Source organism: Acanthamoeba castellanii (genome assembly GCF_000313135.1).
Source record: "Acanthamoeba castellanii str. Neff unplaced genomic scaffold scf7180000084761, whole genome shotgun sequence".
Classification (NCBI taxonomy): Eukaryota; Discosea; order Longamoebia; family Acanthamoebidae; genus Acanthamoeba; species Acanthamoeba castellanii.
The window spans coordinates 233,735-255,342 of record NW_004457596.1 but is presented as its reverse complement, the minus strand read 5'-3'; the positions used below and the strand labels follow the sequence as shown (position 1 = coordinate 255,342).

At 58.7% G+C, this 21,608-nt stretch overlaps 9 protein-coding genes and 2 pseudogenes across 9 annotated transcripts in view; 5 read left to right on the top strand and 6 right to left on the bottom strand.

Moving 5' to 3' along the window:
- Window positions 1-240: 240 nt before the first annotated feature.
- On the top strand, window positions 241-3,952 carry ACA1_229260 (glycosyl hydrolase family 47 protein; the record flags this gene model as incomplete). Its single annotated transcript, XM_004346518.1, is given in 14 exon segments — window positions 241-357; window positions 430-546; window positions 628-694; window positions 773-874; window positions 969-1,043; window positions 1,140-1,310; window positions 1,401-2,017; window positions 2,145-2,487; window positions 2,637-2,744; window positions 2,833-2,994; window positions 3,006-3,149; window positions 3,260-3,333; window positions 3,551-3,697; window positions 3,815-3,952. 14 exon segments carry the CDS (start codon window positions 241-243, stop codon window positions 3,950-3,952), a joined length of 2,382 nt encoding a protein of 793 aa, XP_004346568.1.
- Window positions 3,953-4,093: 141 nt separating this feature from the next.
- On the bottom strand, window positions 4,094-4,492 carry ACA1_229250 (uncharacterized protein; the record flags this gene model as incomplete). Its single annotated transcript, XM_004346517.1, has 1 exon — window positions 4,094-4,492. The coding sequence occupies one exon, from the start codon at window positions 4,490-4,492 to the stop codon at window positions 4,094-4,096; it is 399 nt and encodes a 132-aa protein (XP_004346567.1).
- Window positions 4,493-4,788: 296 nt separating this feature from the next.
- Window positions 4,789-5,754, bottom strand: ACA1_229240 (annotated as a pseudogene).
- A 427-nt stretch (window positions 5,755-6,181) lies between these two features.
- ACA1_229230 (Mitochondrial carrier protein) lies at window positions 6,182-8,174 on the top strand (the record flags this gene model as incomplete). Its single annotated transcript, XM_004346516.1, has 7 exons — window positions 6,182-6,421; window positions 6,504-6,713; window positions 6,803-6,947; window positions 7,081-7,187; window positions 7,288-7,489; window positions 7,569-7,748; window positions 7,846-8,174. 7 exons carry the CDS (start codon window positions 6,182-6,184, stop codon window positions 8,172-8,174), a joined length of 1,413 nt encoding a protein of 470 aa, XP_004346566.1.
- Window positions 8,175-8,548: 374 nt separating this feature from the next.
- On the top strand, window positions 8,549-11,575 carry ACA1_229220 (annotated as a pseudogene).
- A 103-nt stretch (window positions 11,576-11,678) lies between these two features.
- Window positions 11,679-12,272, bottom strand: ACA1_229210 (uncharacterized protein; the record flags this gene model as incomplete). The annotated part of the gene is made up of 3 exons (XM_004346515.1): window positions 11,679-11,798; window positions 11,884-12,168; window positions 12,261-12,272. 3 exons carry the CDS (start codon window positions 12,270-12,272, stop codon window positions 11,679-11,681), a joined length of 417 nt encoding a protein of 138 aa, XP_004346565.1.
- Window positions 12,273-12,828: 556 nt separating this feature from the next.
- ACA1_229200 (Ras-related protein Rab-1A, putative) lies at window positions 12,829-13,565 on the top strand (the record flags this gene model as incomplete). The annotated part of the gene is made up of 2 exons (XM_004346514.1): window positions 12,829-12,928; window positions 13,147-13,565. 2 exons carry the CDS (start codon window positions 12,829-12,831, stop codon window positions 13,563-13,565), a joined length of 519 nt encoding a protein of 172 aa, XP_004346564.1.
- Window positions 13,566-13,896: 331 nt separating this feature from the next.
- On the bottom strand, window positions 13,897-15,059 carry ACA1_229190 (MYND finger domain containing protein; the record flags this gene model as incomplete). The annotated part of the gene is made up of 5 exons (XM_004346513.1): window positions 13,897-14,033; window positions 14,092-14,296; window positions 14,376-14,588; window positions 14,693-14,803; window positions 14,961-15,059. The coding sequence occupies 5 exons, from the start codon at window positions 15,057-15,059 to the stop codon at window positions 13,897-13,899; spliced, it is 765 nt and encodes a 254-aa protein (XP_004346563.1).
- Window positions 15,060-15,215: 156 nt separating this feature from the next.
- On the top strand, window positions 15,216-17,294 carry ACA1_229180 (WD repeat protein; the record flags this gene model as incomplete). Its single annotated transcript, XM_004346512.1, has 10 exons — window positions 15,216-15,417; window positions 15,517-15,636; window positions 15,742-15,887; window positions 15,977-16,058; window positions 16,176-16,325; window positions 16,427-16,542; window positions 16,632-16,690; window positions 16,817-16,902; window positions 16,988-17,150; window positions 17,228-17,294. The coding sequence occupies 10 exons, from the start codon at window positions 15,216-15,218 to the stop codon at window positions 17,292-17,294; spliced, it is 1,191 nt and encodes a 396-aa protein (XP_004346562.1).
- Window positions 17,295-17,479: 185 nt separating this feature from the next.
- Window positions 17,480-19,687, bottom strand: ACA1_229170 (uncharacterized protein; the record flags this gene model as incomplete). Its single annotated transcript, XM_004346511.1, has 4 exons — window positions 17,480-17,688; window positions 17,781-17,895; window positions 18,011-18,137; window positions 18,279-19,687. The coding sequence occupies 4 exons, from the start codon at window positions 19,685-19,687 to the stop codon at window positions 17,480-17,482; spliced, it is 1,860 nt and encodes a 619-aa protein (XP_004346561.1).
- Window positions 19,688-21,564: 1,877 nt separating this feature from the next.
- The window catches only part of ACA1_229160 (uncharacterized protein), a gene marked incomplete at both ends in the record, with an annotated part of 1,231 nt that continues 1,187 nt past the window's right edge, over window positions 21,565-21,608 (bottom strand). The window contains one exon of the mRNA XM_004346510.1: window positions 21,565-21,587. Within this exon, the coding sequence (XP_004346560.1) occupies window positions 21,565-21,587 (23 nt within the window). The remainder of the gene's footprint in view (window positions 21,588-21,608) is intronic.

Genomic DNA, 21,608 nt, shown 5'->3' with positions numbered 1-21,608 from the left:
AACGCGGATGTGTGTTCGCACACGCAAGACACGGCGTGCCGCGCGGCGAGCCGACGTCGACCTGTCTGGCCGGAGGAGGAACGCTGCTTCTCGAGTTTGGAACCCTCTCGCGCTTGACCGGCGACCCACAGTACGAGGTACGCGAGCAACCTGCAGACCGAGCGCTGGCGCCCACAGTGTGAAGATTTCCTGCGCGGCCAGCCTGACAGCGGTGTCGTGCAGGCGGCGGCCGCCAACGCAATGCACGCGCTCTGGCAGCGAAGGGAGCCGCGCACGAACCTAGTCGGAGGGCTCATAGACGTACACAGTGTACGCTGGCCCGTCTGCCTGCAGGGCGAAGGGAGCGGGGGTCTGTGGGTAAACTACCCAGTCTGATTTTTCCCCTTTCTCTGTCATTGTGGGTGCTGTGGGTTTGGCACCGCCATACAGGGCCGGTGGCTTGCGGGCCATGCCGGCATCGGGGCAGGCAGCGATTCATTCTACGAGTACCTGCTCAAGTCATACATCCTTTTCGGCGAACCATCCTACTTGCACATGTACAACAAGGTGTGCGTTGGCTTTATTTCTCTCAGAACTACTGGTTTTCTATGTGACCTGATGACGTCATGGTCAATGGTTGTGTCGTAGTCGTACAATGCCATCAAGAGGTACATGAAGCAGGGCGACTGGTATCTCGACGTGCACATGGCCACCGGTACGTCTTCTTCACTTCTCACACTACCCACACGGACCGTATTGATCACAGAGGGCGTCTTTGCTCTACGGTGGCCAGGCTCGGTCGCCGGCAGCGGAGTCGACAGTCTCCAGGCCTTCTTCCCCGGCGTGCAGGTCCGATTCGATTCTCAGCGCAGAGCAAACATCACGGCGGTGGTGGGTGATGAAGTGATGACACATACCACCAGTTCTGCTCTCTCTAAACAACAACAAATACTACCAACAGGTTCTCAACGGCGACGTCTCTGATGCAGTCGAAATGCACTCCGCCTTCTATTCCCTGTGGAAGCGCTACGGTTCGCTGCCCGAAAGCTTCAACATCAAGCAAGGTCCGTCGTCGTTTTCTGAATCCACCTCCAAACAAACCAACTAAACTCAACTATTGAAACGTACAACGTTGTTTATATTGCCTCACGATCGTGCAGGACAACCACCGCGCCATCTGTACAGAGGGTACCCGCTCCGGCCCGAATTCATCGAGAGCACCCTCATGCTCTACCATGCCACGCGCGACCCGTTCTACCTTGAGGTCGGCGAGCAGATCTTGACGGACCTGCAACGCACGAAAACCACCTGCGGGTACGCTGCCGTGGCAGGTACGTGAGACAGTGATGTGTGTGTTGTGTGTGTTGTGTGTGTTGTGTGTGTGTGTGTGTGTCGTTGGTGACACTCCCTGCTTCACATAGATGTGGAGACGGGCCGGCTGGAGGACCGCATGGACTCCTACTTCCTATCGGAGACCTGCAAGTACCTCTTCCTCCTGTTCGACGAGGAGAACGAATTCATTCGCGCGTCCGACATCGTCTTCTCCACCGAGGCCCACATCTTGCCGGTCTTCACCTCGTCGCCTTCGTGGTCCCGCCTCCACAAGCCCTCGGCTCTCGGCCCGCCCGCGAGCGGCCGACACCGTGGCCCGAGCCCCGCCGCCGCGGTCGAGGCTGTCAGCGCCACGTGCCCGCACACCGCCTGGGGAGCGAGCAACGGCCTTGTGGGCGGTCGTCATCAGGCCAACCCCAAGGCCGTGCTGAGCGCCATGTTTGCCGAGTACCGCCAAGCGGCCGAGGCCGAAGCCGAAGCCGAGGCGCAGCTGTCGCAAGTCGAGAGCGCGGACACCGGTGCCGACTTTGCGCTGAAGCTCATCCAGGCGGTGACGCAGCAGATCAACAACAACAACGGCGGCGGCCCGAAGGCGTCGACGAACCGAAGGAAGGTCAGCCCTATTCCGCAGCCGCAGCTCACCGTTGACGACGTCTATACGGTCACGCTGTGGGGCGACTTCTGTGAACGTCTACGCAGCATCGGGGTTGAGCTCCTTCCTTCTAATTGTCAGCAGACCACACACACACGACACACACGACACACACGACACACACACCGCACGTGTGGTCACGCGTCTCTCACACGTTCGTGCTCGGGTGAACAGGATACAGCGGTACCAAGGGAACGTGATCTTGAGTGTGGTCAACGTCGAGACCGAAGGGAAACCCACGGCCTACGAAGCCAACATTGACGAAGTCGCGTCGGACTACAGTCAATGGCTGGACGACGACAGCGATGAGACCAACGACGAGAAACCTGACGCCGCTGACGCCAGTCATGGTGACGCCGACGATGGGCGCGATGCCGCCGCCAACAGCAGTGCGGCTGATGGCACCACTACCGTACCTGTGGAAGTGGCGGCCGTGCAGGCCCTCTTCGGTCCCTTCTTCTCTGCGTTCATCGGGCATACGTTTGAACTCATCTACGTGCCCCACGAGCTCTGCCCGGGCCAAGGTGCGTAACTACTGATTCGCCAGTACTCCTCTTCGGCGGTCAGTCGCTCATCGCATCGGGCTCTGGCCTGAATGTAATGTAATGACACACACACACACACACGACACACACACACACACACGACACACGACACACACACACAACCTCAGGCTTCCACATCGACGAGGGCGACTCGCTCGCGCGAGTGGTGCTCGTTCCTCGCGGCGGCTGCAATTTTGTAGACAAGGCCAAAGAGCTTCACAATTTCAACGTCGCCGGTGCGCCTCCCTTTCGTTCTTTGGTTCTTCTTCTTCTTCTCGTCGAGGCGATCGAAATTCACGTGTCGTGTCGTGTCGTGTGCGCCAGGCATGCTGGTGTACAACACCGTGCCCGACGAGCAGGCGTTGGAGATGACGGCCACAGACATGGATGTCCCGCTGCCCTCGGCCATGATCAACTTCAGCGACGCGATGCTGCTCAAGCGCGAGCTGGCGCGACGACCCGACGGCGTTCTTGTGATGCGGGCGCGTCCCGAGCAGTCCCCGCAGCAACAGCAGCGCTCCGGTGGTGGCTCCGGTGGTGGTGGTGTGTGGACATGGCCGCACTGACCCGCCTGCTCGAGGACTACTTCATGCAACAGAACAACTGCGAAGACGAGGATTGCCTACGCTTCGTCAACCCCGGTACGTGCGCTTCTCAGTCTATTCGCACGCTTACACGGATGCGATCGTCGTGAGCTGCTGTTTTTGCGTTGTTCTTCTTCTCACCTCTGTGTGTGTGTGTGTGTCCACAGTTTTGCCGATCGTGATCGACTCCCATGCCATACCACGACGACCAGCCGGGGAGGAGGAGGCCGAATCCGAGATGGTACCTCCTGCCCAGCAGTTGGACAACATGGACGAGCTGCTTCTCTAGCCATGCATCTTCTATACATGTATCTATTTCCATATATAATTACATATATAATCCAAACACTCTATATATATTATGCATATGTAATGCATGTGGCTCTCCGTCTCTACGGCATCTCGCTGCGTAGAGTCGCGTGTGGCGGTGCGTTGATGATTGCAAATGGATACTGCAGGCTGTGGACATGGGCGCCGGTGACGACATCAAAGAAGAAGAAGAAGTCGACCAAGAAGGGCATCTCCCTTGTCCGCAGGAACGCGTGGTGGAGGATGAGGCCACGATAGCGGGCGAGGAGGTGGACGGCTGCGAGAGCAAGGCGCAGGTAACAGAAGAAGAAGAAGAAGACACGATAGCGTCTGGACACCGGGACCAACATCAACATGCCCCACAGCCACGACAGCACAAGCTCGAGCCGACACCGTCCAAGGTACGGATGCAGCGCCGAGAACGAGAAGCAGGCAAGAGAAGTCAAGTCGAGTTTGAGCGCCTCCGAGCCGAGATGCGGGCGCTACGCGTGAAGATGCGCGAGGAGCTGCATCGCAAGGCGTCCAAGAGGAAGCCGCCACCACCACGGTGAGTGAGCGAGTGTAGTGGATGGTGCTCTTCTATTTATCATAATTACTCTGTATTGTACAACTGCGTCGCGTGTGTGTTCGTATTGTGTGTAGTGTGTGTGTGTGTGTGTGTTGTGGTGTGTTGTGCGTGTGTGTGTGTGGGCTCAGTCGAAGGGAAGGGTGTGGGCAGAGGGGAACTGGTCCACGAAGCTCTTGTTGGGCGAGAAGCGGTGGAGGGACGTCCGGTCGACTGGCTTGCGTGGTGGCTTCTTGGGCTTGGGCGGCGAGGGCGTCAACGGGCGGGATGGCAGCAGGGGCGGTGGCGAACGAAGCGAGACGAGAGGTGGCTCGGGCGGCGCCAACGGCGTGAGCGCAGCCGGCGGCGTAAGATTGCGATGAGGCGGTGCCGACGGGCGGGAGGCAGCGCGCGGCATTGTTGCCATTCCAGCGGATCGTTGGGGCGAAGGCGCGGGCCGAGGGATATCGATCGAGGGTGTTGGATGTAAGGAGGGGAGAGAAGAGGAAGAAGGTGTGGTGGTCGTAGAGGGCGGAGCGGTGTCCATGTGATTTGATGCTGAGCTTCTAGCTCGGCTCTTCTTCCGGCTGGGTTGTGGTTCGTGGAGGATTTGTGACGGTTGCGACTGTCGTCTTCGTTCTTTTTTGACTGTCTCCGCCTCGTCTTCTCGTTCGTTCTTTGCTCGTTCGTTCTCCGTTTCCTTCTTCTCCTTTTCCTTGACCTTCGTTTCTTCTCCTTTGCCGTCGTCGCAGTCCTCGGCCGCCTCTGGCTGCTCGACCACCGCCAACGGAAGCGGCTCCGACTCCCTCTTCTCCTCTCCGTCGCCCTGTGTGGCCAGAATCGTCAGTCCGTGATCGGCATCATTGTGCATTCCACGACGTTGCGCCATGAATGCATGACCATGGTCGGCTGAGCACCTTTCTTCGCTTGGCCGGTGGCCGGTGCAGCAACGGCTCCTTCCTCTGAAAGAACGAATCGATCGACTTCATCGTCTGCGTGCCGCCAGCAGGCATCCAGAAGAGATGATGATAAGAAAGAGGTCACTTCAGTCCACCAGAGCGGGCGCGTACTTGGTCTTTGACGATGAGGAACTTGTCTTCGGGCAGCTTCTTGCCGTCGCTGCAGCTGAGCCGCAGCCAGTCCGGGTGCACCACCCGCACGCCCTGATGTGTGGTGATTCTTCTTAGGGCCGAATGTCTATGCAGAGCCTGAGTGCCAGGGCAGCAATGCGCACCTTGACCGACTGGCCCACGCGCTGCGCCTTGGAGTCACACAGATTGGTGCACACGATGTGCGTCGTCCGGCTCTTCGAAAAGTAGTGACTGGTAGTGCGTTATGCATCAGACGCTCGCTTGTGGTGTGTGTGTGTTGTGTGCGTGTGCGTGTGCGTGTGCGTGTGCGTGTCAAAGGACCATGCGGCATACCATATGTCCCCACCGTGCGAGTAGACGAGCTTCTTGAGCTGGAAGGAGGTCACATCGTCGGTGTAGCCCTCGAAGTACACCACTACACCGCGCAGCACATCCGACACAGCCTGCACTCGGCACGTGGAGTTAAATCGCAGCGAGTGGCTACAAGGCAGGGGCTCACCGTACCTCGGGGCGTTGCTTGTTGAGCTTGGCGATGCGCTCCTTCCAATAGGCCTTCCCAGCATCCAGTTGCTTTCGTGACCTTTCGCCCCCCCCCGTAAGGAAATCATGATTGGCCAAAATCACCAACCTCAGGGAAATGTTGAAAACGGTACCGCTTGTGAGAAGGTCTTTCGGCAGAGGCGCCTGGTCCATGCAGCACCTCCACCCCCTCATTCATTCTATCGATTAATGTGCTCCTCTTCCTTGTTTCGAGGAATTTTGTGTAAAAAATGTTAAGAATGCCTGGCATGAATATGTCGACGTTAAAGTGACCAACAATTTTCTTTTTCTTGCTCGTTCCTTCTTCGCCTTCGTCCCCAACAACCGCCCCGCAACGACTATCCGTTGCTGTCCCGTGAGCTTCTAGGTACTCCCCCGCCCACTAGCCATGAGCCTTTCACTGCCCCCCTCCCGCAAACCTCAAGGATTTCACAGAAGCGCCAGTGTCACAGAATTATATATTATTTTTATGTAAATATTTGCTTATTCATCACTTCTTGACGAAGTTTTTCACTCGATTTGGGTGCGACCTTTGGCTGACTGGCAGTCTGGTGTCATACAAACAACTCAGAAAAATCAATACCAGTGCCACACAAGAAGCAAAGATGAGCGCAACAGCCACCACCAACACAACCGCGACGGAAGCGGCGACCATCGACAACGGAGGCGTGATGAGCAAGGTGCGCGAGGTGTTCGCCAAGCTAGACGCCAACGGCGACGGGCACCTGACCCGCGACGAGCTCCACGACGGCCTCAAGCTCCTCAAGCTGCCCGCGACCGAAGCCGACGTCGACGCCCTGCTCGCCCGGCTCGACATCGACAAGGACGGCAACGTCAGCCTGCTCGTACGTCTTCCCCCGCTGCTCGTCGAGCGTCGTGCGGTGCCCGATCGGCGCGGCTAATGATGAGTGGTGGCGATGTGCGCAGGAATTCGAGGCATTCGCGATGGCGCAGAGCAAGCTGCTGCGCAAGGTGTTCGACGATCTCGATGCGGACAAGAGCGGCACGATCGACGTCGAGGAGGTGCGCGGCTCGCTCCGGCGACTGGGCATGAAGTACGACGACGGCGCCGTCACCAAGCTCATCAAGCGCATCGACGTTGACGGCAACGGCAAGATCGACTTCAACGAGTGGCAGGTAACCAACACCAACTCGCGTCCCTTTCCACTGGCCGATTGTTCTAACATCTGCGCCCGTGTGCCGTGTCGTGCCTGTTGTGTCGACAGACGTTCCTGTTGTTGGTGCCCTCGGCCACCGTGGACGCGATCTTCCGCTACTGGGAGGACGCGATGATGGCGTTTGACTCTGAGGACGGCGTCATCCTGCCCCCGGCCCACAAGCCCAAGACTCTGATGGACTCTGTCGCGGTACGTATCGTGTTTGTTCGTCGCACTTTCACACGTGCCAGTCGCGCCCGATCGAAAGCTAATGTGCGAATTGGTGATGCACTGGGCAATCAACAACAAAAAAAAAAAACAGTTCTTGTCGTCGGGCGCGATTGCAGCGATGACTTCGAGAACTGCCACGGCTCCGCTGGAGCGCATCCGTACCATCTACCAGGTGCAGAGCACCAAGCCCAGCATCGACGCCATCTCGCGCCAGATCTACGCGGTACGTTAGCCACACACGCACTCACGCACGACGTACCGCACACGCACACCTACCGCACACACGACACACGCCAACTTACCGGCGTGTGGGTTTCCTGCAGGAATCGGGCGTGTCGGGCTTCTGGCGCGGTAATGGAGCCAATCTGCTCAAGGTGGCGCCGGAGAAGGCGATCAAGTTCTGGACCTACGAGACCATCAAGGCCACCTTCGGCAAGAAGGACGCCGACATCAGCCCCCACGAACGCTTCATTGCCGGCGCCGGCGCCGGCGTCTTCACCCACACCCTGTCCTTCCCTCTCGAAGGTACGTGCCTTCGGTCCCCGCTGTGGGTTTCTCGCCAATCGACCCAAACTCACCGGTGGCTGCGGGTCGATGATTGCAGTGATCAAGACCCGCCTGGCGGCGGCCCCGAACGGCACCTACACGGGCATCACCGACGTGGTGCGAAAGATCGTCACCAAGGAGGGTCCGATGGCCTTCTTCCGTGGTCTCACCCCGTCGCTCCTCAGCACCGCGCCGCACTCCGGCATCGACCTCACCGTCTACGAAGTGCTCAAGAGGGGTGCGTGTCGCGTGTGTCGCGTGTGTCGTGTGCGCGTGTGCGGTTTACGTTGGGGCCGTGAAACTGCTACTAAACTCCGGCTCGCGCACCACAACAGAGTACACCAAGCGCAACGAGGGCAAGAGCCCGGGCGTGATCACGCTGCTCGGCTGCGCGTCGGCCTCGAGCGTGGCGGGTCTGCTCGCCTGCTACCCGCTGCACGTCGCCAAGACGCGCATGATCATGCAGTCCATGCACGGCGCGCCGCAGATCTACTCGGGCGTGTGGAACGTCTTCACCCAGACCTACAGCAAGGAGGGCTTCGTGGGTCTCTACCGCGGCCTCGTGCCCTCCATCCTCAAGTCCGTTCCTTCGCACTGCATCACCTTCGTCACCTACGAGTTCCTCAAGAAGCAGTTCGGCGTCGAGAAGCACAGCAAGCACTAGTGGGCCTTGGCACGAGCGGCAACTTCATCATCTCCGCCATCTCGCTGTATGTATCATGGCAGTTTGGAAAAACGCGTTCAGAACACACCACACCACTGACGCCCGGTCGAACGGTTGTAGCGTGATGATCTCTATGGCCCTTCCAGATCTCCCAATTCTCTTCATGCCACGCAACACGTCTGGATCCAGCCTTGTTGCGCTGGCCGCACCAACCGAGCGGCTTTTCTCCTTGGTGGCACGTTTTGCTTCAGAGAACCGCCATTCGCCGACCAGTTTGGGGGGCTTTTTGGTACCTGTCAGGTTTTTCTTTCTTACCCAACACTTGGCCCTTTTCTTTCAGCCCCCCGACAAGCTGCCACAGGCAAAGAGCAAGGATGGAGCTTGAGGTACCTTTTGTAAAGATCTTAGTTGTGAACATATATTTATTTGGTGTAAGAGATATATGTTTTTTTAATTTATTTAATTTATTTACATTTATTTGTGTATATTCTCATCCTTGTGTGTGGCCCCTGCGTAGAGGGAGGACAGCGGCGAGGGCTTTCACCAGCGGTCGACCAAGGAACAGGGGGAGGCGCTGACGTTGGAGGGATTGCCCTACGAGGTGGGCCTGCGTGTGTGCAACTACCTCTCCCCGACGGATCTCCTGAGCCTGGCCCTGGCCTCCTCCCACACCCACGCCCTCGCCGCCGACCACTCGTACGCACACACCCCCCCGTGTTAGATACCCTTTTTTTCTTTTTACATCTTTATTCTGTGCTTTGCGCTGGTTGCACGGAACTCCTGCAACGAGGATTGACGTCGTTGCCGGCCACACGGTCTGGCCAGTGCGCGTGTGTGCGCTCTTGTTCCTTTGCGTTCTTTCCTTTGTGTGTTTTTTTGACACCATCACCACCGACCGTCTCTCTTCGTTGTGTGGTCGCACGGAGATCCCTTTTCGCTATTTGTCCGGCACCATCAAAATCTTTTCTACTCGGCGCCCCCGCCAACGCTTCGACCAAAGTCGTGTTACGGTTGGTTTGGTTCTCTCCTCTCTGTGGTGAACTCAATTCACGCACATCCTCCCCAATTTATAGGGTTGATTGGAGGAGGTAACATGGGGCGAGCGACTGTGGTGTGTGTCGCGCGTTGTGTGTTGGTTTTGTTGTTAATCGCACGGGTGTGTGTGCCCATGCCAGGCTCTGGCGCGAGCGCTGCCTGAGCGAATTTCGCAAGCCGAACCTGTCTCCTGCGATTCGGACCAAGATCGACCTCACCTCCTCCACGAGGGAGATCAACTGGAAGCGCTTCTACTTCCAGAAGAAGGTCCTCGAACAGCGATGGTGCATTTCTCTCTCTCTCTCTCCTTTATTCGTGTGCCCTTCATCTGACTTTGTTGTTGGGTGGTGTTGGGTGGCTGGCTTTGGTTGTGTGCTTTGCTGCTTTTTAGGACCGAGGAGAAGTATGTGATCCACAAGATCCCGCACGAGGGCACGACGGTGATCCAGGTGCTCAGAACGAACAAGAGGATCTACGAGGACGACGAGGACGACGCCGAGGCCGAGGCTGAGACTGCCGGTGTGAATGTGGATATGGGCGAAGAGGGAGAGAAGAGCGAAGAAGCAAAGAGCGAAGAAAACGACGGTGAGGAGACGCGGGCTCATCAGGCAAAAAAGAGCGAAGAAGAAGAAGAAGAAAAGAGCGAAGAGATACCTGCGGTCTCGGAAGCCGTCGCCAAGACCCAGAACACGAAGCGCCGGAAGAGCGGCAAGCAGGGCAAGTCCGCCAGCAGCAAGAAGAACAAGGCCAAGAAGGACAACACGCCCATGGAAACCGACTCTCCAAGCGACACGCCCGCCGCCAGCGCGGACAATGCCGACGCCGACGAAAAGGCCAAGCAGCCGAAGAAGGCCGGCAAGGGAAAGAAGAAGGGTCGCCGCGGGGCGAAGAGAGGCGGGCCGACGGCGGACGGGGACGAGGAGCTGGTGGACTGGGGCTGGGACTTCGTGACGGGCGACGACGAGGGTCAGGTCATCCTGTGGAGCGGGCACGAATTCAAGGAGAAGAAGACTGTCAGCGCCCACGACTTCATCTGGTGGCTCGAGGTCCACGGCGACACCTGCATCACCGCCTCCACCGACTGCACCGCCAAGGGTATCTTTTTATTTTACTTCATTTTACTTCATTTATTATACAGTAGAAATAATACTTGATAATTATTTTATGTCATTTATTCTTTATTTTATTTTATATTTTGTTTCTTGCTCACATGACCTCTCCGTGCGTTGCAGTGATCGACTTGAGCAAGATGGAGGTGGTCCGCACCCTCAAGGGCCATCCGACGGCGCTGTGGTGCGTGGACTTCTCGATCGAGGAGGACTATGTCGTGAGCGGCGGCCAGCACGGCAATTTCATCGCGTGGCGGCTGAGCGACGGCGAGAGTACGACACACACACGACATACGACACACGCGCGAACCCGCTGCATCCTATTTAGAGTGAGAAGTGACAGATTTCGTGGTGCGCGTGCTGTGGCGTAGAGCTGGCGTCGCACAAGTACGGCAGCGGTCTGTTCGATGTGCGGTGTGTCGTCACCGATCTCCCGATCCCGCGTAGCCGGGTGCGGCTTGAGGGCGAGGCCAGCGACGACGAAGACGCCGCCGCCATGGCCGAACAGGAGGACAACGAGGCGGAGACAGAGCCCGCGGCGGGTTCGTCGTCGTCATCGTCGAAGCTGTCGCTCTCGGCGTCGACTGGCGGTCGGTCCAACATGCAACGGTTGGCCATCTGCACGGCGGTGGGTGAGGTCGACTTCTATCTCTACGACGTCGACGCTCAACACGTCATCGGCACCTTCAGCGGCCATCGCGCCACCGTCACCACCGTCAAGCGAGACAGCGACCTCGTGGTACCGCACCCGCGTGTCGTGCTACAGGACACAAACACGTGCGCTGACGTGTTTGGGTTGGGTGGTGTCAGCTGAGCGGAAGCGACGACAAGACGATTCGCGTGTGGGATTTGGCTACGCTCAAGTGCCTGCACACCTTCAGCGTGGGCGGCATCGTCTACGACATCCGCCTCTGCGAAAACAAGCTCGTGGCCGGCGTCACCGGTACCACACACACACCACCGCACACGCACACACACGCAGTGCAGCTCATGATGTTGTGTGCTGGCGCAGGCGAGCAATCGTCGTTCCTGCGCGTGTGGGACTACGTGAAGAGGACCCACATGATGGACATCCCGGTGTCGCGCGTTCCGCGCCGCATCTTCTCCATCACGGTGCTCCCCGACCGCATCTACTGCAGCACCAACGAGCACATCACCGTCGTCGACTTCCGCGACGTCGAGGGGGTCGAGGTCATGTGCAAGCCCAAGAAGTCCACCCGATCGCGACGAGGGCGCGAGAACTGTCTCCTGCAATAGGCGACCTCTCTCGACGGCCGTCGTACGCTGCGCGATGGCGTTCACGAGTGCTGCGCTGTATGTTCAATTGATTGTTAATTGGTTAATTTTTACGAAAGGTGGGTCACTCGTCTTCGTCTTCGTCGTAGAGTCGCGTCCGCTCGCGCTTGCGGGCCTCCGCGGCCTCCAGAGTGAAACACTTCCGGAAGAAGTCGTATCGCTCATCCACTTCTCCAGGCTCCAACTGCAGATCAGGCACGAACCAATCAGCACGACACACACGACACGCACGACGCGCACAATACCCACACGATGAGCGGGGAAGTCACCGGTCGGTTGTATTCGAGGTCGTAGCAGTAGGGCGAGATGCATCTGGCAACGCATGGCGCGAGTGGTCGCTTGCCGACGTCGCTCCCGAAGCCCTCGATCACGTCCAGCCCGTCCCAGGACGCGTCGTCATCGTCCTCGACAGGGTCGTCGAGTGCGAGCTCTTCCTCGCGGCCAATGCCTCCGGCACCCCGGCGTGGTGCTCCTCGCCGGCCGCCAAGCGCCACGTTGCCGGCATCTTCGCACCCCTTACGGCAGGCTATCTGCTTCTTTCGAAAGCCTCGTTTCTGGTTGGGCAGCAGCATAAAACAAGGCCATCATCATTAAATGTGTTCATCATCGGAACACAAGAAAGTAATAATGAATTAATGTTGCGTACGAGGTAGTGCATGCCTTCGCCTGCGGACACTTCGAGCCACAGTTGTGCCACCAGCAGTCCCACCAACAACCAAAATAAAATCGTGCTTCCCTTCATCACTTGCACGATTTATTGGATCTTTATCAAAGAAAAAGATAACAATTCAAAGCATGCAAAAATAGTTCAAATTGTTTTCAGTTCAAGGAAGGGAAGTTCCGTCGACGATGACGCCCGGTGATTGTAGCCGGTCGACGATTTGATTTCCTCATCTTTAGAATCCAATTCCACGAGCCAGCCTCCTCTCTAACCTTCTTTTTTCTTATCTTCTTTCCACTTCCCCAAATTCGAAATGGATCAATAGTACGGCCAATCTACGAACTGCTCCCACAACCTGAAGCTCTTTATTAATCTATCCTCTGCCTGCATCATGCAGCGATCATTTGTTCAAGATTTTGCTCGTGGGCGACAGTGGTGTGGGCAAGTCTTCTCTGCTTCTCAGATTTACGGTACCCCCCTTCGGATCCAGGTGGGATGATGTCGGGGCGTCCCGGTCGTCTAACGCTGAAGGCTTTCACGCATCTAGGACGACATGTTTCAGGAGACCTTCATCAGCACCATCGGTGTGGATTTCAAGATCAGGAACGTCACCATCAATGACAAGGTTGTGAAGCTTCAAATTTGGGACACTGGTACCTTTGCACCGCCTCCATCTGTTTGCTTGTGCACCGGATCTTCCGTTGCCCCTCTCGCCCATCCCCAACACGCCACGTAGCGCTTTCATTCACTTTTTTATTCTTCTTCACCTTTCCTTGCAACCACTTCTACGTTCATCCATCTTTGTGTTTGGTGCTGTGCTGCTGCACGCGCGTAAGCTCAACTCACGCAACACGCGCGGTGTGCCCTACAGCTGGCCAGGAGCGGTTCCGTACCATCACGAGCAGCTACTACCGAGGGGCGCACGGCATCATCGTGGTGTACGACATCACCGATCAGGCCTCGTTCAACAACGCCAAGATGTGGCTCAACGAGATCGAGCGCTACGCGTGCGGCAACGTCACCAAGCTGCTGGTGGGCAACAAGGCCGACATGAACAACAAGCGAGTGATCGAGGCCACCACGGCCAAGGCCTTCGCCACCCAGCAGGGCATGCTCTTCAGCGAGGCCTCGGCCAAGGCCGGCCAGGGCGTGGAAGACGCCTTCATGCACCTCGTCAAGGAGATCTTCGACAGACGCGTCGCCGTCAGCGAGCAGCAGCAGAAGAAGCCCGAGATCGTGCTTGGCGCTGGCGAGGACATCGGCAAGAAGAAGGGCGGATGCTGCGCCTAATCGAACCGTCATCATCGTCCATCGTCATCATCTTCATCTTCTTCTTCTTCAACAGCTCCCGAACGAGACAGAGAGACTACTAAAGCACAACAACCAGCCACCTCCTCCCCACACCCTTCTTCTTCTCCTCCCCTCCTTCTATGCTGCGCTTCTACCTCTTCACCACTCACACCGGATAGCCCTGCCGTCTCCCACCCACCTTTCTCCTCCTCTTCCTCCACACTTGCGTTGTCGTGCTGGCTCTGTGTATGTAACCACCCACCCTTGTTTTAATAGAACCTCCGCCTCTTCCACCTCGCTGCTGCTGCTTCTTCTTCTTCGGGCCACGTAATCACATGACACCGACGTCCTTGGCCACCTTCGTCTTGTTGGCGTCGAGGGTCGTCCTGAACTGGTCGTCGTGCTGCGCCAGGCCCGCCTGCAGCTCGTCCACTACATCATCATCACCACCATCACCAACACCATCGCCTGTCAGACAGCGAACACGAAGAAGAAGAGGACAGAACAAGACGAGGGGGGGGTGTACCGTCGGGCTTGATGAGTTCCCAGGCGGCCTGGATGGGCTGAGGCGCGGTGGCCTGGGCGTGCGGGTAGGCCTTCTGGTGGCTCACGAAGATGCGGTCCACGCAGGCCGGGTGGAAGATGCGCGGGAAGGGCCGGATGTAGGACAGCTGGCCGTCCTTCATCCCGCGGTGCATGATCTGCGCCGCCAGCACTCCCTCCTTGCACTCCTTCTCGCAAAGCGGACTGCCCGTGTGTGCGGTGGTGTGTGCGGTGGTGTGTGCGGTGTGAGCCAAGTACTGTGCGCACACGTTGAACGCTTGGTGGGTCCAGGTTGTGGCGACGAACGAACCAGACGAGGACGTCGGTCCAGGGGAAGAACTTGACGTTGAAGTTCTTGGTGTCGAAGTGCTCCTGGACCCAGTTGATGCCCTCGGCGTCGGTGGTCACGCTCGTGCTGGGCAGCATCCACCACCCGCCGGCGCTGTCTCGCACGTCGTCCTTCGTCAACATGTGGATCGGCTGTGCAACGCCGGCCACAGACACCAACAAGATGGCGATGATGAGGATGGTGTGATGGTCGAAGGCGAGGAAGAAAGAAGGGAAAAGGAGAGATGAGAGCGTACGCGAGTGCCGTCGTGGGTGAGACCGACGTGGCCGACGTCGTAGGCCCTGTCGACTCGGTCGATGAAGAGCGCCTTGCACGCCTTGTTGTGTCCCTTCTTCCAATCCTCCACCTGCCATCGATAATCACCAAAATCCGCAGAAATTAAGAAATTATATGAATTTAATGGATTTAATTGAGCGATGAAGAGGCACCACCACATCAACAACCATTACAAGGCTAAAGGAAGATGATCATGATCTTGTCGAATGAAATGGGCGAAAACGCACCTGGTGCTCACGGGAGCAGTAGTGGACCTCCTTGCATCGGCTGCATCGCTGCAGTTCACCCTCCGACTTTTGGCATACCGCACACTTCTTCACCTCCATCTCTGGCAAGATCGAGTGCTGTTGATGCAGAAAATCAATTAAATCGAGAAAAGCGGAGTCGAGAAATAAAACAGAACAAATATTTATTTGTAAAAGCATAAAACAAATAAATCCATTATAAAATCACAACGCACAATAGATCAGCGCAAGGGAACGATGGAAGGCAAGAACAACGAAGAGACCCCGATGGAGCATCCCGAAGATGCTGACGAACAAGACGTCATCGAGGAGGGCGATCTCGCTGAAACGTTAGAGGAGATGGAACTTGCAGATGTGGAAGCCGAAGGTCTGGAAGGCGAAGAAGGTGAAGAGGAAGAGCTGCCTGATGACTCCATCCAGGGCTTCTTCGCCCACAAAGGTACCTTGCAGCAGCATCATCATCGAAATCGCCGATTGCGTTTTTTTCCCTCTGACGTGATTTCTCATCAATCTCTCGCGATGCTGATTGATGCCGCAGAGCCGGTCTACACGGTGTCGCTGTGCTCGGCCATCCCGGGCCTGGCGGTCAGCGGAGGTGGTGACGACCAGGCCTACCTGTGGCAAACCGACAGCGGCGAAACGAAGGCGCAACTCACCGGTGCGTGCACCACTACTTGCCACTACTACTACCACCACTTGGCCCTCATCAAGTGCGCGTGTGCGAGTGGCCAACGAAGAATGGGCTGAGCTGACGACAATGCAGGGCACACGGACAGCGTCACGTGCGCGCGGTTCAACAAGGACGGCAAGCTGGTGGCCACGGCGGGCCTCGATGCCTGCGTCAAGATCTGGAACACAGAGAACGGCGAGCTGCTCAAGACCCTCGAAGGCCCCGGCGAGGGCTTGGACGTACGCCTCTCTCTCTCTCTCGCTCGCTCTCGCTCTCGTTCTTGCCGACGCGCCCGAACGTTTCCTCATTCAACCCCCCTTCGTTCCAGTGGCTGATGTGGCATCAGCGCGGCAACGTGCTCTTGGCCGGCTCCGGTGATGGCACCGCGTGGATGTGGCTGGCCTCCAGCGGTACTGTCACGGCCCCCTCCGCTCCCTCGTTCTCCCTCTCGCGCTCTCGTCGCTGACCGACAACACGGGCCGTGTGCGTGTGGTGCGTGTGCGGTGGTGCGTGTGCGTGGTGCGCAGGTGAGTGCATGAACATGTTTGTGGGCCATGCCGGGCCGGTGACCTGCGGCGGGTTCTCGCCCGACGGCAAGCTCATCCTCACCGCCTCGGAGGACGCCACACTCCGCGTGTGGAATCCCAAGACCGCGCAGCCCAAGCACGTCATCCAAGGTACACGCAACACTCTACCCCCCTCCCCAATCCCACCACCGGCGGGCCGCGTGACTCATGCGCGCGTGTGCGTGTGCGTGTGCGTGTGGCGAACTGTGCAGGGTTCGGCTACCACGAAGAGGGCGTGATCTGCATGAGCATGCACGAAGAGAAGCCCCTCGTGCTGACGGGCTCGCACGACAAGACGGCCAAGCTCGTCTCCTACGCCACCGCCAAGGTACCACCGCCATAACACCAACACCGGTGGTGAACTGTCTGCGACCGGTGGCCGGTGTGGTGCACGCTGCTGACCTTTTGGTGTTTCAGACCTTGGCCGATCTGAAGGGTCACGAAAACTCTGTGGAGTCCGTCGGCTTCTGTCACTCGTACGCCTCGCCCTTGCCATCAACATTCCAACGCGACGCCGTGTGTTCGCACTGACCACTCTGTATACCATCATCATCTTCATCATCATCTTCATCATCATCTTCATCTTCATGACAATGCACCAGACACCCGTTCATCGCCACGGGCTCGATGGACAACACCATCCGAATCTGGGACCTCAACACGGGCCAGTACCGACAGACCTGCCAGGGTATATACCACACACCCCCCCGGCGCCATGGTGATCTTAAGACCCGCCCCCGCGGGGCTCTGACACGCGTTCACCACACCGCCAGGCCACGAAGACGGAGTGGTGAAGATCAAGTGGCACCCGCAGGAGCCGCTGCTCTTCTCCTGCTCCACGGACCGAACGATCCGCTTGTGGGACGCGCGCACGGCCACGCAGGTGCGGTCGTGGCTGGGTCACCAGGACATGATCCTCGACTTTGATGTCTCCAGGTACCTTCACGCGTGTCGTGTCGTGTCGTGTCGTGTCGCAACGCGACAGTACTAATCTCCAACCCGCACATGACCAGTGATGGCAAGACGGTGGTGAGCGCCTCGGAGGACAGCACCGTTCTGGTCTTCTCCGTCGACAACTGATCATCATCTTATCTTGACCGAACACGTTCTTCGCTCACTGTCTTGGTTTGCTTTGCAAACGCTCGCCACGTGAGCTAGAATTAAAATATATTGGTGATGACGATGATGACGGTGGCGTCGAGTAGACGCACAAGGTGGTGGTTCACCACGATAGAGTATTTACATCGGGGCCTCGCGTGTAGCCTTTACATCAGGAGGTCGTTGAGCTGGTGGAGCTTGGTGGTCAGCGCGATGAGCTGGTCCTCCCCCGACGCCGACTCAGCGCTGTTGCGCTGGTGCAGGAGCTCGTACTCGAGCTCGTCCATGGCCGATGCTATCACCGCTTTGACCGTCTTCAGTCTCTGTCGGACGAGGTCCTCCTTTGTTGGTTGGTAGTCACCACCACTCAGCAGCACTGTATGCACACGCCGCACACGCACACGCCACACACGCGTATGAGTGAGCGCGTTGCACACACGACGTGTGCAGAAGCGAAGCGGGACGAACCAGGCGAAGAAGGTGACGATTGCTTGCGCGCGGCAGCTTCGAGGACGGACGCCTGTTGGTGGATGGCCTGCATGTCGGCCATGTCGATGAGCACCGATAGGCGCGAGACCGGTACCTGCGTGCCGAACACGCACACGCACACGCACGCACGCACGCACACACAACACGCCGAACGGGTGAGCCGGGGTGCGTCAAATGGAAGAACGGTAGAAGTAGCGGGCCAAGCGTACGGTTCGCTTGTCCTGCGGCTTCACGACGCCCTTGCCCAGCAGCAGCTGCTGGCGCAGGCTGTTGGTCTTCGTCTTCCGGGGCTCGCCGGCCGCCGGCAGCTTGACGAGCGGCGCAGTATTCGGCGCACTACAAACACGCCGCGGCACACACGTCAGCCATGCATCGATGTGTGGGGTGTGTGCGTGTGCGTGCGGTGTGTGCGTGTGCGTGTGCGTGTGCGTGTGCGTGTGCGTGTGCGTGTGCGTGTGCGTGTGCGTGCGAACGTACGCAGCTGAGGTGTGCAGCTTGCTCACGGGCTTGTCCTGGCGCGTGGTGGTGGTGGTGACCAGCGGGAAGGCGAATGCCGGTGCCTCGGCCTTGCTGCCCTTCTCCTTCTCCTTCTCCTTGTGGTCGCCCTTGAGCTCGGGCTTGAGCGCCTGGTGCCCGGCCAGCTGGTCGATCGACTTTGATCGCCGGTGGCGCCTCAGCCCGCCGCCGCGCGTCGACGTCGACTGCTGGTGCTGCTGCTGCGTCTCGTGGTGGTTGCCCAGCCGCTCCAGCTCCCCGTGCAGCGCGCGCAGCACCCCGTCCATGTCCTGCGCCAGGTTGTCCTTGTCCACGTGCACCCTGTTCACCACCGTCGTCGGCAGCGACACCTCCGTCACCACCTTGTTGTGGTTGTTCCGCTTGTTCTCCTTCCGCGACGCCCGCTTCTCCCCCTTGGCACCGGCATTGCCCTTCTTCCGATCGCCGCCGCTGCCGCTGCCCTCGCCTTCGCTGCCGTCGTCGCCGCCACCGCCACCGCCGCTGCCGCTGCCGCTGCCGGTCGTGGCCGCCGCGGGCGCCGCAGGGCCGGAGGGAATGGGCTGGCGCGGCGACAAGAGGGCCGGCAGGGGAGCCGACAGGGACGAGACGTGCGGCGAGATCGAGACGACGGGCGACGATGGAGAGGAAGAGGAGGAGGAAGAAGAGGTGAAGGTGTCGGGCGAGGGGATGATGCCGCGGCCGGTGAGGGCCTTGGCCTTCCAGGTGTCGCTCTTGGAGGAGACGAGCAGCATGCGGTCGGTCTCGATGGTGTGGAGCAGGGAGGCCAGGGGCAGCTTGACCCGGGTCGAGCCGGCGGGTTCGCCGTCGGCGGGCGGTGCGCCCTCGCGCACGATGCCCTTCCCGGCCAGGGCCTTGCGCTTCCACTCCCACTCCTTCCCGCCCACGCTACGCGGCGACCCCGCGTCGCCGCCGCCGCCCTTCGTTCTTCCTCCCCCCTGCCCTTCGCTTTCGTTCTTTTTCTCTTCTCGTTCTTGTTGTGCCACGTCATCAACACCTGGACCACCGGTCACCTGGTCCACCTGAACCACCGCCGCCAGGGGCGAGGCCGAGCCGGCCGGGCCGCCGCTGCGCGACCTGGGGCGGTCCGCCTTGCGAGGCGACATGCCCGCCGCCAGGGGCGTCGGCGGGCCGCTGCGAGGCGAGGGCGGCACCTGCACGGCTGCAGGGGAGGCGGCGGCGCGGCCGGGGGAGGTGGCGGTGGTGGTGACGGGGGCGGAAGCGGGGGCGGGCGGGGTGAAGGATTGGATGAGGGTGGCGACGGCGATCTTGGCTCGCCCCGGGGAATCCATGAGAGATGGAGCAGAAGGGAGAGACGCGACGACGGAGGAGGAGGAGCCGGGGCCGTCCTTGGTATTATTCACGACTTCCATCATCGAGGCCACGGGCAGAGGAGGATGAGGATGAGGAGGAGATGGAAAGAAGATGGATGCAGGGGGGCGCAAAGGGGTAACGGTACGTCGCTTTCTTTTGTGTGCAATTAATTTTGTTGTTCGCTAAAGCACCAATCACAACGTCAACGGAAACTGTGTTGGTCGGGAATTGTCCGGCGCCGTTCATTGAATCACCTCTCATCGCACACGATCGCGCACCATTTCTGCTCGTTCTTTTGATAACAGGGCGACGAGATATATTTGGCATTTTCTTGTATTTTATTTGGCGCGAAAGTTTCCCGCCAAAAAAAGGAGCGGGAAGAAAACAAAAAAATTGAAAAAAAAAGAGTGCACAAGCGGGATCAAGCGGGGAGGTTGAATCGAATGGGTTCGCTGGCGCACAGATTGCAGCAAAGGGAACTGACGGGCCGTGCAGCGACGGCCGCGGCTGGAGGAAGGGTTCTGACGAAGGGTGGTATGGGTGGCTGGTTCCCGGCGGGGTGGGTGCCGCAGAGGCTACGAGTGCCGTTGGCTGGTCTCATGGACGACAAGCGCATTCTTGAGCGGGGCTGCGTCTTGCTCACTTTCCTGCCCGACGCCAACCATCTTCGTACGGCGGCTTGTCCCCATTTTTCACTCCTTTGGAAGGCCGCGAGCTGACACCGTGTAGTGTCATACACATGCCGAGTGCAGGCGGCTGAAGGCGACGAGATGGACGGAGGCGCAGAGGAGAGCGGGTGCTACACATACGCGCTGCAGCGGTGGCTCTTCGTCGGCAAGGGGGTGCCGCTTCGACTGGTGGGTCCACTCCAGCTTGTTGTTTGTGATGAAGCGCCTTGTAGCGTTGACTGACCCATGACGTGACACAACGCCAGGTCGAAGAGCAGCCATTGTTCGTGGCCAGGAATGAAGACGGCAGTCCGACGGTGGCTGGGTTCTTGCGCCTGAGCTTCACCCTCACGCCATACAACGTTATGAGTACGTACTACAGCACCAAGCTGTCCACCCTACAGGTTCTTCCACCTCTTATCCAGCTTCTTCGTTCCTCCAGTTGTGCACGGATACGACGCAGGCGACAAGCAGCTGGCGACGCCTCACGCAAACTACGTCAGCATCGTGCCGTGTTTTGGGGGTTCGCCTCTCCCCTTGTGTGCTGTGTGGCTGAGTTGCATTTCTCGTGCAGCTGATAAACGTTGTCCGCTCGTGAAGACAGTGACCCGTGGACAGACCGCGATCGTTCGGTCCATCTCACGTACCAGGTGCATGCTTCAACGTGCAAGTATCGGCCCCACCTCTCGTTTCTTCCGCCCAAGTACCTATTGCTTAACACAGGTATGATAAACCCGGGATCAGCAACGCGCGAGCGCGTCGTGCCAATCGATTGCCTAAAGTGAGTCACCTGCAGGGTGCGCTATACGCATCATCGAGTGGGAGCTGAGCCGTGCGAGCACACATGAGATGCCATCAGGCACGATCGTGCGAATACGACGCCAGATGGCTTTCGATGCCGAAGCATACATAGGGCGAATGCTTCGCACAAACCCCGTACTTCGGTACTCGCATCAGCCACCCGTTGTCTGAACTAAACGCGCACCTGAAGCCGGCTGACATTGCACTGAATCTCACCTCCCCTCCCACCACAGGACATGCATGCTCGTAGATTACGAAGTCGAGGTAGCGCGCTTGTTGGCGGAAAACGAGCGAGCGCTCGTGCTCGTGTGTGCGTTGTTTGCGGCCAAGCAGGATCCGCGCGTCCTGCACTCGTTCGTCTTCACCTTCTTCCTTAACTGCGCGTCTGGCGGCATGCAGCTGCTTAGCCTCCGACCAGCGCCCTGCGATCAGCTCGCCACCGTGTACGGATTCCATGAAGACCCCCCTTACGTGTTTTCCAACTCCCGCACTGACTTACCAACGCACACAG